The 15,846-nt window shown below is 40.3% G+C and overlaps 1 protein-coding gene across 3 annotated transcripts in view; it reads left to right on the top strand.

Annotated features, from left to right (window-relative positions):
- PIGK (phosphatidylinositol glycan anchor biosynthesis class K) overlaps nt 1–15,846 on the top strand; it is a 151,920-nt gene that overhangs the window by 119,484 nt on the left and 16,590 nt on the right. For 2 of the 3 annotated variants that reach the window (XR_004060501.1, XM_010370953.2), the window contains exon 11: nt 3,248–3,372. Coding sequence is in view for 2 of the 3 variants with exons in the window: in XM_010370953.2 (XP_010369255.2) it covers nt 3,248–3,364 (117 nt within the window). In the remaining variant the exon portion in view is untranslated. Of the gene's footprint in view, nt 1–3,247; nt 4,967–15,846 lie in introns of those variants that run through there. The other variant, XM_010370952.2, reaches the window with a different exon arrangement.

Genomic DNA, 15,846 nt, shown 5'->3' with positions numbered 1-15,846 from the left:
CATAGTTGTCTTATCTCTGGCAACTGTTTCTGGCTGCTAAGTTTAAGATCTAATAGTAAAGTTACAACCTCAAGAAATCCATCTCACTGGAAAGTCACTGGAGTTATTACAGCTGCAGAATTAAAGCCAAAATTGACAAACGGGATCTAATTAAACTAAAGAGCTTCTGCACAGCAAAAGAAACTACCATCAGAGTGAACAGGCAACCTACAGAATGGGAGAAAATTTTTGCAATCTACTCATCTGACAAAGGGCTAATATCCAGAACCTACAAAGAACTCAAACAAATTTACAAGAAAAAAACAACCCCATCAAAAAGTGGCAAGGGATATGAACAGACATTTCTCAAAAGAAGACATACATACAGCCAACAGACACATGAAAAAATGCTCGTCATCACTGGCCATCAGAGAAATGCAAATCAAAACCACAATGAGATACCATCTCACACCAGTTAGAATGGCAATCATTAAAAACTCAGGAAACAACAGGTGCTGGAGAGGATGTGGAGAAATAGGAACACTTTTACACTGTTGGTGGGATTGTAAACTAGTTCAACCATTATGGAAAACAGTATGGCGATTCCTCAAGGATCTAGAACTAGAAATACCATATGACCCAGCCATCCCATTACTGTGTATATACCCAAAGGATTATAAGTCATGCTGCTATAAAGACACATGCACATGTGTGTTCATTGTGGCACTATTCACAATAGCAAAGACTTGGAATCAACCCAAATGTCCATCTGTGACAGACTGGATTAAGAACGTGTGGCACATATACACCATGGGATACTATGCAGCCATAAAAAAGGTTGAGTTTGTGTCCTTTGTAGGGACATGGATGCAACTGGAAACCATCATTCTCAGCAAACTATTGCAAGAACAGAAAACCAAACACCACATGTTCTCACTCATAGGTGGGAACTGAACAATGAGATCACTTGGACTCAGGAAGGGGAACATTACACACTGGGACCTATTATGGGGAGGGGGGAGGGGGGAGGGATTGTATTGGGAGTTATACCTGATGTAAATGACGAGTTGATGGGTGCTGACGAGTTGATGGGTGCAGCACACCAACATGGCACAAGTATAGATATGTAACAAACCTGCACGTTGTGCACATGTACCCTAGAACTTAAAGTATAATTAAAAAAAAAAAAAGATTTGCTATTAACTACTTGGTTATTATTTCTATAATCTCTAATGAATGTAGAGCTTAAATGATGTTCACCATTTTTTGAAAAACATGAGTTGGTTTAAGTGCCTTCCTAACTCTTTTAGCACTGAAGTTCATTAATTGGATTTATGGAACAATTGTCTATAGCCTGTTCTCCTTAGTTAACAGTTTACATTGGTGCCAGATTTTGACAATATGTATTTAACTTTTCTACAGTAGTAACCTAAGTGTGAGTGTTTTTAAATGCCATATAAATCAGGGACTCCTAGTTGTTAGGAAAAATCAGTATCTTATCTCTCAAACTAAGTCAGTGCTTTTAAACTGGGCTTTCAGGGAATATCTCTAGATTTTATAAAAGTGTGCTTCCACTAATAATGAATAATGGTAATCTTTTCCCGGTATGTGGAAAAGTAGTTTTAGATCTTAAACGTTTTCAATCCTTTTATGTGAATTACAAATTGTTTGACTAGTAGAAAATAAACAGGACAAAAACTGAGCAGTGATCTTGTTTAGTTCACTCACTTATTTTTTCATTGACACATGCTTGTGATATTTATATAGCTTATCTTTAATATAGCTTTGCTTTTTATTAAATATTGTAGATTTTCTACTGGAATTAAGATTTGTCACGGTATTGCACAGAAAGCACTGTAACTTCCAAGAGCTTTGCCATTAGAAATGGTTTGAGAACCCCCGAACTTACCATCTTGTAAGATACTAGAGGGCAAGGACCTTTTGCCATTATCATCACACATGTTGAATGGAAGCCACTGCAGACTCTTAAGTGGAAAATAACATGAGGAAAATTGGATTTAATATTTTGGGATAAATTTTGGGGGAGTTTTCTGGATGGACTGGTAGAGGTTGAGGGTAAGCATAGGAATGAAGATGGAAGGTAACCACTTTAAACATTGGTAGGTCAGTTTATATTAAGCATTTGATTAAAAGCTCTGAAAACTCTAGCATTATGATCCAAGTTAAAATATTGAGGTAGCTTTCTCTCCTTTTAGTTTGAAAAGTTAATTTTGAATTGATGGACATTATACATGATGACTAAAGCCAATTTTAGCTTACCATTTCTCTCCCCGATGGTCTAAAATATGATTCTAATATCATAACTGTTGTTACAGTCTTGGCCAGTAATTCAGTAAGTAGAAAAGAGTCATTGTCACAAACTTCCAATTACAAGGCTGTAATGTAGCTGTTGAAATGACAACTAAATGAGGAAGACTAGTCTTGCTGGACAAAAAAGCATACGTGACATTTGGGGGGTGGGGAATAGAGAAGGGGGATAAAAAATTGACTTCGATGGACTTTGATCCTAGGGAGTATACAGGGAGATAAATGATAAAGATAAGTATAATAGTGAATAGGAGTAACAGTAGAAGGAGTTATAGTTCAGGTACTATAGGAACTCAAAGAAAATAACATATCAGGTGGGAGAGTCTGGAGGAGGCATTTGATTTAGTGAGTTTTGAATAGGCACAATGAATAGGTTAAGGAGCATTCTACCTCAAGGGAAAAACATGACCCAAGACACTGGCCCTCAAACAAGTGTGTGTTGAATATCTGATGGAGTTGGGTAGTGTTTGTTCTTCCACTGATTTACTCAGTATGATATGTGAATGCCTCTTGAATGGCAAGCACCCTGGCAGGTTGGTGCTGGGAATGTAATAAGATAACCCTCATGGAACTACAGTCTAACAGAGATAGATAAAACTGACAAATTAATGAATATATAAATCCAAAGTGAGAAAGACTGTTAGGCTACTGAATAACTTGAGTGAGGATAGATGGTATGATTAGGTAATCAGGGAAGGACTCTTTGAGGAAACAAAATGTAAGCTGAAACTGATCTTTCTTAGGAGCCAGTTCACACTGTGGGATATTTACCCTGTCTGAAGTCTTTACCATTGTTGCTATCCCAATATACTTGATTTGACTAAACTAGTCCTCCTTCAAACACAGCCAATGAAATTTCTCTTTTTCATCAATATTTGCTTTATTGATTGCTGAATTATTTACGTGTTATAAAATTTATCATGTTATTCTTGTTTTGCAGAAACCAAAGCTGAAAGACTGGCATCCTCCTGGGGGCTTTATTCTAGGATTATGGGCACTTATTATCATGGTTTTCTTCAAAACTTACGGAATTAAACATATGAAGTTCATTTTTTAGATTTGATGGTGAGTGAAGAAAGCATAGAAGACTGCAACCTTGTATAATAATTTATGTCATTATATATTTTTAAAAATGTGTTTCTCTTGTGTGAATTGGAAATAAGTATAAGGAATCAACTATTAATTTTATAACTTAAAGAAAAATAATTGTTAATGCAATTGCTTAATGGCACTAAATATATTCCAGTTTTGTATTTTGTGTATTATAAAAGCAAATGGAACAAAGAGATCAGAATACATTGATTGTTTTTGAAAATAGTAATTTCCCCTTATCCCAAAAAATTGTGAAGACGTTAAATTCTCACTAACAGAAGTAACTTCGGTTAATTATTTTCTGTATCTCCTCCTAATCTTTCGACTTATGCACATATTTTTTCCCAATATGGAGATCATATAGAATATACTATTTTGTAATATCTTTTTTCATCTTACAATATATTATCAACCTTTTCCCTCTCAAAAATACATTGTGAATAACTGCATAGTATCCACTGTATGAATATTTAATTCATTTCACAGTCTTCTATTGTTTGACCACTTACATTGTACCAAACATTTTCCTTTGGTTTATTCTTTAATGTATTAATATTTTACTGCTGTTCACTCATGGAATCCTGCAACTTTAATTAAAAGCAAAGATGAAAAATTGGTTTTTTAATCTATGGCACTGACAGTCTCCAGGACCTTATATGTTGTCAGTTTATTTGGGAAATTTTAGACCTTTGATAATTTCACTTATTGACTGCTCAAGAGAAACATACCCCATTATTTTTCATTTGTAAGCATTCTGTGATCTTCTAGAATTGGTCACCTCCTCTTCATTTTCCACCTTGAAAGAGAGAGCCAACAAGGACTTTATTTCATTCTGTTTAAGGTAAATCTTGCCCACTGTCTGTATCTATACTTTCCCTGAGAAAAATCCCATAAAGTGGATGGACCTGCGAAGAAAATGTATGCTTATGGCCTAGCCTTCATGTCTGGCTGATGTATTCTATAAGGCAGTAAGGCCTTTTTCTGGTCTCTGATAAGATGCAAGAACTCATATCCCCATCACTGACATTTTAGCTTGGAAATTATATTGAGGCTGTGCTATGACCAACCCCTGATACTGTTTTTTCTTTTCAAACTTTTGCATATGAGTAGAGGAAAAGCCTAAAAGTTCAGCATTTATGTCTGGAGGGATACCTTCAAGTGTCTTACCTGTTTTATGCAAGAACTTATGTGTCCATCTTTATTCAGTACAAAGATCTGTTTTATAATTTTGTTTATGATTGTGGGCAGCATTAAGAAGACAACTCTTCCTCCACAAGAAAACCTCCTAAAATATTCCTTAAGATTTGTTTTTCCTTTTGCACTTAAAACATTACCTTTTAATTGCATGCAAGATTGTCATACTTTTCACAGGCAAAGGATTGACTGTGTTATCTCCCTAGTTAGAACAAATGATATTGAGGCTTTTTGCCAGCTCTGAATCTTTATTTTAATTGATCTTTTTATTGGTGTCTTATATAAATGAGGAAGGAAAATTTTGTCTGATTATGTGAAGGATCTTTCTGTAGGTGAGAAGAAGGGAAAATAAACTTGCAATTGAATAGACTGATCACAGTAGCACTGAGACACACACAGATTGACCATGTTACCCTCCAGACACTCATCCAAGGTCATGGACACCATGGGGAGGCGGAGCTATTTAGGGTGGTAAAGGAACTATGATTGTTCTTGAGCCAAAGTAATTTAGTTTGAATATAATGAAACATACTCTGATGGATAAAGACTGCTAGAAAGTAAAAGGATTCGTCTTCAGAGGTTACAGAAGGTGCCCTTCTTAGTTAAAACCAAACTGGGAAAAGTAATACTGGATAAAATATTCAGGATAAATTTTGCCTCGGCAGAATTTCAAAGGGCAGTTATTCCTCTGTTTCATTGTTGAATCTTCAGAATAGAGTTAAAGCCAAAAGCTTAAAATATGTTAAATGTTTTACTTATAACCATAATCTTTTTACATAGACCATACTCTGCCTTCATAATAACTAAATCCTCTGCATGTGGTAGATGAGTAATTTTGGAAATACTGTCATTGCAATTAAATGGCCTACACTTTAGATGATAATATAAAAACAAATCTTTAAATATATTCTACTTGAGTCACAAAAGCTGAACAACAGAAAGGTGTTTTGGTTTTGCCTTTCTCACAGTGTTGTGGTGAGAATCAGATGAGATAATATTTTGACTAAACACTTCGGAAATTGCAAATATATGGTGGCATTATTGTTCTTGTGTCAGCTCAGGAGGATACCATAGGGGAAGTTAACGGTGACAGTGTCCCTGTTTCTGTTGCACTTATGTATCTTTCTAAGCTACTCAATGTGATTCTTGTTCTCTTTGCTGTTCTTTTTCTCCTTCCCCATGGTGTCCTTCAGAGAGAAAAGGAATGTAGATAAATGAATCCCAGCAGATGTGTCCTGACATTTCAGGGAGGAACAGGGTGTAATGATGCCATCCTGCAAAAGGCAGCCTGTGTGAGAAAAAGAAATCAAATGATGTGGATTTTAAAATTACAAAAGACATTCATTTGCAGTTTATGAAGGGAAAATGTAGTTTGGATACAAAGCTGATTAAATTGGATCAAGAAAAATTAGAATTAACTGCAAAAAATAATGCATGCATTTATGGTTTCGATTTTTATATATTCCCAGCTAGTTGAAAATGATGATTCCCACAGCAAGCATAATTCAGCTTGTTTCTGCTTACTGAGTATTTTCTACTATGGTATATGTTGATAACATTTCTTCCATTATGTATGTTGTATACCAGAGTTACAGTTACTGTGGGAATCATAATTTGAATTTTCGACTCCTGTGTTTCTGGAATCTTTACAACAGATGTTGCATTAACATATAACTTTTTTCAGTTCACTTTACCAAAATTAAGCCCATCTTTAGTAGATACTGTTTTCACATGTGAAAGAAATACGTTATAAACATACCATAAGGTATGGCTGCAAAGTAAGGAGATCAGTATCCATTTTTGCTTTATAGAATTGGCCTTATTGCTTCATTGTCACATCTCATACTCAAGGGCATTTACTACAAAGAAAGCGTTCTCCAATGTTGCTGTTCTGTTGCTGCCTGCCCTATTTACACATGTACCTGCTACTTAAATAGGAAAGCCTTTCAATTCATGGACAATACACCTTGGTGGTAACCAGGCTTTTATTTTATTTTTTTGTGTGTGTGTAAAAAATGTACTGTTTTAGAAATGTATGTGAAATATTAGGTTTAACGGTGTAGATCCTAGAGTAAGGGGATTTATATAGATGAAGTTGTAACCAAGAAACTGGTTATTAAAAATTTACTCCAAACATGGAAAGGTGGCCGTGTCATTCTTGTGTCACCTGCACAGCTTGCAGTCTCCGAGACTTCGGAGGACTCTGAGATTTGCCTGCTGAGGCATATCCAGTCATAGGGTCTGTGGGAACCACATGATATGATCCACGTTCGGTTTCCTCTCTTTTGACTGTGGGAGTGCCAGCTGTGACTGTGCTAGAGTTTCAGGGACGGGCATGAGCGAAACTTTCTTAGGGGATCATTTAATAAGGTCATAAATGTAAAGCAAATCACACAATGTCCAACATATACGAAAAGTCAATGTTTTGTTCTTTGCTGGGCAGGACTATCTTGCTTTTAACTTCCACTCAGGCCCAGGGTCTGGTCACTCTTTAGAGAATATTAGCTTTGCTATTCCTAGACTGTCCTTTTCCCATCTGTTTTCAGCAGGCATCACTTTTGGGTAACAGTTTCTTTCGATACTATCCAGCGATTTTAATCCATAGACTCTCTTGCCTCCCTTTTCTAGATGTTTTTCCTATTTTAGGTAGATTGAGACTTTTCTCATCTTCCCTCGGCCTGAGTGTTGCATTGTCGTCGTCTTTCGTATTCAGTCCACTCTGTTGGGAACACACCTTTAACATGACTTAAGGGACAGTCTTTCCTCACCCTCAGGTTGCAGACGTCTGGATAATCATCTAGTACTGCAAAACAGTGAGCATTACATTTCCAAAAGAACATATCCCCTACTTTCCCTACCCTTTGTTAGAGCTTTTTTAGTTTCAAATGATAAAAACCCAAGTAGAACAAATTTAGGCCAAGAGGGAAATTTTCCGGAACAATATTAGGATATTTTGTATAATCTTTCAGAGTGGGGTCAGGTCTGAGCCTCATCAGGCACTGGCGTGTCTCCTGGATTCTCTTCTCTCTGTGTGTTCCCTTTATTCCTCCTGGAAACTGGCTTTCTGACATGATGGATAGAGCCTCATATTCCATGCTTCTACCACAAGAGAGAGGTAAATTACTCTCTTCCTTTAATTCCAGTTCTACAAGTCTTGTGGAAGAACAGATTAACCTTATTGGCATCACGGGTTCACAGGCCAGAGGGCTAAGGTCTTGTAAGCCCACAAGGACCTCTGGTGGCATACTCCATTAGTGCTCCTCCCAGAGAAGGGTGGGATCACAGGAGCCAGGCAGTTACCCTTATTGCTTTCTGCTAACTTGCTGTTCAATGGGTGGCCCATGGAGCTGCAGTATCCCCCTTGTAGCTTCCTAGAAATGCAGAATGTGATGCCCCTGGCATCACATTGTTAAAATCTTGCATTTTAACAAGATCCCCAGGAGTTTGTGTGCCCGTAAAGTAGCAGAAGCACTGACCTACTATACCTTTCTAGACCAAACAGCTCAATTTTATCTCCTAAAAAGATTGTAAAAGAAGATTACAAACACTAGTGAAATAAGCAGCCATGGTTAGCATCTTTTATGGGTTAATTGACTCTTTAGCATTATTCCTGACTTCTATTCAGACCTTGTAAGACTGTGCACCACTTTCATTCTCTTTCTTTCTGGGGCTTTTTCAAAATACAATAAATGCTTAAAACAAGCAACTAATTAGCATTTATATGTGTAGTATCTTCAAATCCCTTGACACTCCTCTCATCAAGACATGCAGTCTAAACTCCCCACCTCTTGAATATGGGCTGGCCTTAGTGACTTAATTCTAATAAATATAATGTTACAGAATACTACTGCATGACTTCAGAGATCATAAAAAGGATTATAGCACCTGCCCAGCTCTTTTCTAGGACACTTGCTCTCGGAACTCAGCCACTGTCCCCTGAGGAAGCCCAAGCCGCATGGAGAAGTCACATATGTGTATTGCGGAGGGCAGCCCCCTGGCTGAGGTCCCAGCCAGGAGCCAACATCACACTCCAGAGATGTGCAGGCAGAAGCCTCCAGATATTTCCTAACTGCAACCTCAGGAGAGACCCCCAAGTGAGAACCACTTAGTTATCCCCAGAGCCATAAGAGAGAATAATTACAAAAGGTTGTTATTTTACTCCATTAGTAGAGAGTGGTTTGTTGTACAACAATTAGTTATTGAAACACTGTGTTAATGAGCTACACACTCTAGTAGATGCTTATGAGGGATACAAGAATCTAATACATTAAAGAGTTACAAGTGGATTCTAGAGAGGAAAAAAACTACATAGAAAATGACGAGTGCTATATAAAAGTTACAGGATAGGAGCTTAAAGAGAAACCTCTGTTTTTAATTGCTATATAGATATGTTATTAATCTTTTATTTACTATGAGTTGAAGAGGCAGAGCACACATCAAGGAGAAAGTAAAATTTGAGTCATGATTTATAGACGACAAGATTAGATTTCTCTATCCCTTGTCCCTCTCTATTTTCCACTATTGTTCTTTTCAAAATTGTGCATTTTCTTCAATCTTCCTGCTCTACTCAGTTCTTTCATCAAAAGGCTTTGCTTTGTAATCTGAAAATTAAACTGGGGGAAGGTAACCAGCTCAACTTCCTGTTCCACCTTCTACAGATTTGCCTTTATTTTCTCCCATCACAGCCCTACCCACTTCTTTGGGCTCAGAGACTGAGGCAGAGATCCCAATGCTTTGAGTATATTGATCCCATCCCTTTTGGGATCTTGTTTACTCATCTCTTCCTTCAATTTCTTATTACATAGAAGAACTTCACCTTGAATTTTATAAGATGTGTAAGTTTTCCTCATCTTAAAAATTCCTCTCAAAATACTGTGTCCTCTTCTAAGTGCTTTACAGAGCTCTCCTCTACTTAATTTCATAGCTTTTCTTTTGAAAGAGTGGGCTGCATTCACTTACTGGCTTCCCTGCCTTGCCTTCTCTTCATTGTAAACCCTCTTGTAATCTGGTTTCTGTTCCCACTACTCCCCTGAAATGATTCTCTTTACTGTTATCAGTGATGGAACTGCCAAATCCAATGGAAACTTTGAGCTTTGCTAATTTGGAGGTCTTTGCAGCCAAGAGGGAGAATGCTTTCATCAGGAGACACAACAGTTTCACTGAATTTGAAGAGAACATTGCCACCTGGTCATTTGAGGCTGTTTATGTCACTAAAACAACAGACCAAAAATGAGAAGTTGCTTCACTGGTTGGAGTGATTGATCTCAATTATCAAAGGGAAACTGAGTTGCTGCTACACACTGAGGAGAAGGAGGATTATGTGGAATCCAGGGGATTATCTGGGGTGCCCATGAGCAGTTCTTACACCAAAAAAAAAAAAAAAAAAAGGCAGACGATTGAGGACTTCACTTTTCTGAAGGAAGTTTTAGGTCACTCTACTGGATAAAGAATTGACCCGCTGAGCTTCTGGCCAAGGTCAAAAGAAATATAAGCCAGAGGTATCACCTATGGCCTTGTGCCCCACTACTGAAATGAGGACTGTACTGGCTTTGTGTTATTTGTAGTCTTTGTAGTCTCTTTGGCTATTATATGTTTATGCAGGCTATTTCTTTCTCTTTTTTCCATTTTTATTTTTACACAAAGTAGTGGTGCTTAACCATACATAATAGTCTTAAGGCAAGAAAATAATCAGTGAAACTATCATAGAATTTGAGGATACAAAGTCCTTAAAGAAACTGATACAAGTCCTTAAAGAAACTAGATGGTATTGTTACCGGGGAGGGTCCTTGCTCCCAGAGCTCCCAAGATGGTGGCGGGCCGCTTCCAACATGGTGGCAAGCCTCGTGTTCTCTGACCCGGGGTTCTTGGCCTCACAGATTCCAAGGAATGGAATCTTGGACCATGCGGTCAGTGTTATAGCTCTATTAGAAGCCATGGGTCACGGAAGAGAACCGTGGAACCCAGTGACTAGTGTTCAGCTTGATTAGGACAAACCCAGGCACTTAGCTGTGCAGGAACAATGGCAAGCCTTTAGCCCGATATGGAGTGGCAATGGGTGCCTAGCTGGATCAGGAGCACAGCGGACACTCTGCCAGATCCGGAGGGATGGAAGTCAGCAGCGGGTCTGTGATGGTGGCAAACAACAGTGGTGGACAGTGAACGAATGCTCAGCTCAAGCCGTAACAAAACACGGACCAGAAGAGTACAGTTGCAGGATTTAATAGAGTGAAATAGAGTGAAAACAGAGCTCCCCTATAAGGGGAGGGGACCCAAAGGGGGTTGCAGTAGCCGGCCTGCATGCCTGGGTTTATGTCCCGATCCTTATCCTTCCCGCTGTGCTCTCAGGCAATAGATGATTGGCTATTTATTTACCTCCTGTTTTGCCTAATTAGCATTTTAGTGGGCTCTCTGATTGGTCAGGTGTGGGCTAAGTTGCAAGCCCCGTGTTTAAAGGTAGGTGTGGTCACCTTCCCAGCTAGGCTTAAGGATTCTTAATCGGCCTAGGAAATCCAGCTAGTCCTGTCTCTCAGGCCCCCCTCTCAACAGGAAAATCCAAGTGCTGTTGGAGAGGTTGGCCGACAACCGCTCTAACTGCTACCTACTGAACTGGGGCGCAGTAGGGGTGGTGCAGTTGAGATTTCCTTGGGAGGGGTGCCTTCGATGTCATTAACATCGGAGCATGGGCTAGCAGGTTGGTCCAGGGGTCCACAGTAGATCTTAGTCATGGACTGCATCTGGGACTCCATTTGAAGAACCGTTTGTAGTTTTATAGCTTCGATTCTGGAAGAGACAAACTTAACAAGGAGGTTAAAGATACAGGGTGCAAAGAGTAGCAATATTATACTTGCCAGAGGTCCTAAGAAGGGGAGAATCCAGGGCATCCATTGGCTGAGGAGGCTCCAGGGTCCAGTGTTTTGAAGCTCCTCTGCTCTACGTTATATTCGATCTCAAATTTCTTTAGCTTTCTCAGCGACGATTCCTGATTGATTAACATAATAACAGCATTTTCCCCTAAAAATAAACAGGTTCCCCCTCTTTTGGCGGTTAGCAAGTCTAAAGCTCTTCGATTTTGAAGGACTACTGCTGCTAGGGAGTTAAGTTGATCTTGCAAGGTGACCAGGGAATTGGCGACCCATTTCATGTCACCATTTAGTTCTTGAGATAGTTTGTAGTAGAACTTAGTAGAGGTTGTGATACCACCAACGCCAGTACCTAGTCCACCTAGCACTCCTGCTCTGATAACAAAAGGAAGAATGGGTACTCTTTTTTGTGGGGCTTAGGTATGACATAATTGTGTAAATCTTGTTCAGTGTAGATGGTCATAGGGGGCACTAAGAATGAGAGGAAGCACATAGATTCTAAAGAGCCATTCAAACAATGATAGGCTGAGGTGCCACAGACAAAAAATATTCCTGAGGGTAGGTAGACTGTTCGAGTGGGAGGAGTTACCCACCTGATGCATTGGTAGTTGGTTGTGTCTATAGTATTGATAAATTTTACACAGGTGAGGTTTGAAGTATGGGTTATTTCCAGATTGGAAACAAGAGGTCCTACTAAAATGGAAGTGGTGTTTATTTCTGTGCTGAAGTTGTTCCATTGTTCAGAAACCTGTTATGCCAAGGAACCCTCTTAGTTGCTTTAGGGTTTTGGGATGAGGATAAGGCAGTATAAGCTGGACACGTTCCTCACTGAGGGCCCTGGTGCCTTTGTATAATTTTAGCCCTAAGTATTTAACCTGCTGTGAGCAGACCGGAGCCTTTGGTTTGGAAACCTTGTAGCCACAGGTAGCAAGGAAATTTAAGAGCGCTTGGGTGACTTGATGGCACAAGGTTTCTGAACGGGTGGCTAAAAGTAAATCATCCATGTACTGAAGGACAAGAGTGTCCAGGTATGAGAATTGGCTCAATCTTGGGCTAAAGCCTGGCCAAATAGATGGGGGCTATCCCCGAACCCTTGAGATGAAACAGTCCAAGTAAACAAGAATTGAGAGTCAGGATGTACAGGGATGCAGAAAAAGGCATCCTTAAGGTCCAGGACTGTAAACCACTCTGCTTCCTCTGGTATTTGTGAAAGCAGAGTATAAGGGCTAGGTACAGCTGGGTATAGAGTAACAACAACCTCATTGATAATCCTGAGATCTTGCACTAACCTCCACTGTCCGTTGGGTTTCTGTACTCCTAAAATTGGAGTATTGCAGGGGCTATTGTATGGTTTTACTAGGCCTTGGGCTTTTAGGTCCTTAACAATCCTTTGGAGGCCTTGTTGGGCCTCGGGTCTGAGGGGGTACTGCCTTTGGTAGGGAAAGAAGGCAGAATCCTTTAGTTTAACTTGAACAGGATGGGCATTTTTTGCTCATCCATATTGTCCTTCTGTTGCCCAGACTTCAGGATTAATTCCTTCCTCAAGCAGGGGACAACAAATGGGTGTTCCTTCTCCTATGTTCAGGTGTATAATGGCCCCTGCTTTTGCTAGAATGTCTCTCCCTAACAAGGGAGTGAGGCTTTCAGGCATAATTAGAAAAGCATGTGAAAGGAGTAAAGTTCACCCAGTCACAACTTAGTGGCTGGGAGAAGTATCTAGTGACTGGCTGTCCTAGGACCCCTCAGATAGTGACAGATCTGGAGGACAGCTGTCCAGGACAGGAGAGTAAGGGTGAGAAGGCCAAGCCAGTGTCCAGGAGACAGTTAACCTCCTGGCCCTCATTGATCAAGTGTACCAGGGGCTCTGTGAGGGTGATGGCATGGGCTGGCACTTGCCCCGGACACCCTCAGCCCTACTGCTGGCTTCTGACTCAGAGGACCTTCATCCCCTGGGGCAGTGCGCCTTCCAGTGATTCCCTTGACATAAGGGGTGTGGACGAGGGGGCAGCTTACCTCTTCTTGGAGAATCTTTTTTAAAGTGTCCTTGTAGACGCACTGAAAGCAAGCCCTATTAGGCATTTGATTTGTCCAGCTTATCCCTTTTCCAGAGCCTCCAAAGTCCGCTTGCCTGAGGGCCATGACATGACTAAAGCGGTGGCCTTTTTTTATCCCATTTGTCGCTTTCCGCCTGCTCCTCCTGATCTCTATTATAAAAAAATGTTGCCAAGTTCAATAGGGTTTCTAAGTTTTGCTCTGGGCCTAAGGCAGATTTTTGAAGTTTTTTTCCTAATGTCTGCAGCTGACTGAGTGATAAACTTATCCTTTAAGATTAGTTGGCCTTCAATAGAGTCAGGTGACAGGGAGGTATGCTTCCTCAATGCCTCCCTTAGTCTCTCCAGAAAGGCAGTAGGATTTTCTTCCTTCACCTGTGTTACAGTGGACATCACTGAATAATTCATAGGCTTCTTCCTAGTTTTCCTTAGTCCTTTTAGCACGCAAGTTAGCAAATGTCTGCAGCACAAATCTTCATGTTCTGATTCTGTGTCCCAACGAGGGTCTACACTGGGAACTGCCTGCTGGCCTGTGGGGAATCGTTCTTTCCTCTGTTGTCATCATTTGACCTGACTGTAATACCAGAGATTCGCCAAACTTTTGGGCTACAGTTATGGCAGCATTTCTCTCATTTGGGGTTAGTGTCTGATTTAGCAGTAACATTATATCTCTCCATGTCAGATCCAAGGAGTGTCCTAACCCTTGTAAAACATCAATATAGCCATCAGGGTTATCTGAGAATTTACCTAAGTCTATTTTAATTTGCTTTAAATCTGAGAGAGAAAACTGTACATGCACTCTGGCTGGGTCGAATTCTCCTCCTCCCACTGCTTGGAGGGGGCATAATCAGGGAATATTCACCCTCTTTAGTTCATTGTTTACCCCTTTATCTATCTCCTTTTGGACCGAATGGGTTGAACTAATACTCCTTATTAGTTGGGGAAGGAGTCAGGGGACGCTGGGGTAGGGAGGTAGACTTTGAGGGCTTCCTGTAGGGCATAAATCACACTTTTTACATAATCACGAGTTGTCTCTTAATGAAAAGAAAGTTTGTACATATGGCACTTCACTCCATTTGCCTTCTTTTCTACAAAAGAGGTCTAGTTTTAAGATGGTGTTAAAATTTATACTTCCCTCAGGACGCCAGGTTTCTCCCCCTTGAAGAGGATGTCATTGCCACGCGGTACTGCAGAAGAATATAAGTCATTTATTTCTTAGCGTCTGAGGGTCAAATTGGTCCTAATTCTCCAGAATACATCTTAGGGGTGTTTTTGCCTCGGGGGGAACGTTTCCCATCTGAAAAAAGAATATAGGGATGCCAGCACCCCTAGTCATTTTCCGATGAGCATTAGTCATAGAGCGCCCTCTATGGTCCTAATGCTTATTCCTTTTCAGGGTGCGTAACCACCTGTGGACCTCTGCTTATCGGATTAGTTACGCTCACTGACAGTAGCAGTCCTGCACCTATTTTCCTACCTCTCTTGACCACAAAGAAAGGGATCCAGGCTGCTGGATTCTAGTGGTCCTTTACCAGCGTGCCTAACATTGCCTTTGTGCTCAGTGGTGAGTTCCTTTCCAGGGTGTGTAACCACTCACAGTCCTCTGCTTATCGGATTAGTTATGCTCACCAATGTAGCAGTCCTGCACCTGTTTTCCCACTTCTCTTGACCACAAAGAAAGGGGTCCGGGCTGCTGGATTCTAGTGGTCTTTTACCAGTGTGCCCAACATTGCCTTTGCGCTCAGGGGTGAGTCCTAGAGCTGGACTGGTATTTCATAACAACCCAGCTGCCCCATCAAGATACATTCCTATAAACAACAGTTCCTATGCAAATTCGTTTGAGAGAGGGCGTAGCTAACCTTTTGAGTCAGGACTGAGCTAGTCTTTTGATTCTGTAAGTATTTTAAGGCTTGGCTAAGTGCAAACAGCTCGCACGTTTGAGGAGACCAATTATTAGGCAAATTTTCTAACTCTGCTTCCACAAGCGTCTCCGTATCAATTACTGAATACCCATTGGGTTTTTTTTCTCAGTCACCTGGGAGGAACCATCTATCATCCTGTCCTGAAGGGAGTTCCTTCTAGGTCTGGTCGGACCTTGTATGGTAATTAAGATTTAAATCCCCTGTTAGGAAATCTGCTGGGTTAAGGATTTTTTACAGGACAGCTCTGGGTTGTCAGTGGCATCAGTGCTTTCGGGCTATGCCCTTATTTACACTGACAACCAAGTGGTATTGGAGTGTTATAGGGTCACAGAGAAGACCTTCAATGATTAATTACAGGTTTTAAATTTACCCTGGCTTTTAAATAAATAGGGCACACTTTTTTACTTTTTCTATCTTTTT

This window comes from Rhinopithecus roxellana, chromosome 12 (assembly GCF_007565055.1).
Source record: "Rhinopithecus roxellana isolate Shanxi Qingling chromosome 12, ASM756505v1, whole genome shotgun sequence".
In the NCBI taxonomy this organism is placed as follows: domain Eukaryota; kingdom Metazoa; phylum Chordata; class Mammalia; order Primates; family Cercopithecidae; genus Rhinopithecus; species Rhinopithecus roxellana.
Note: the sequence above shows the minus strand (reverse complement) of the source record. Positions and strands in the feature narration are given on the sequence as shown.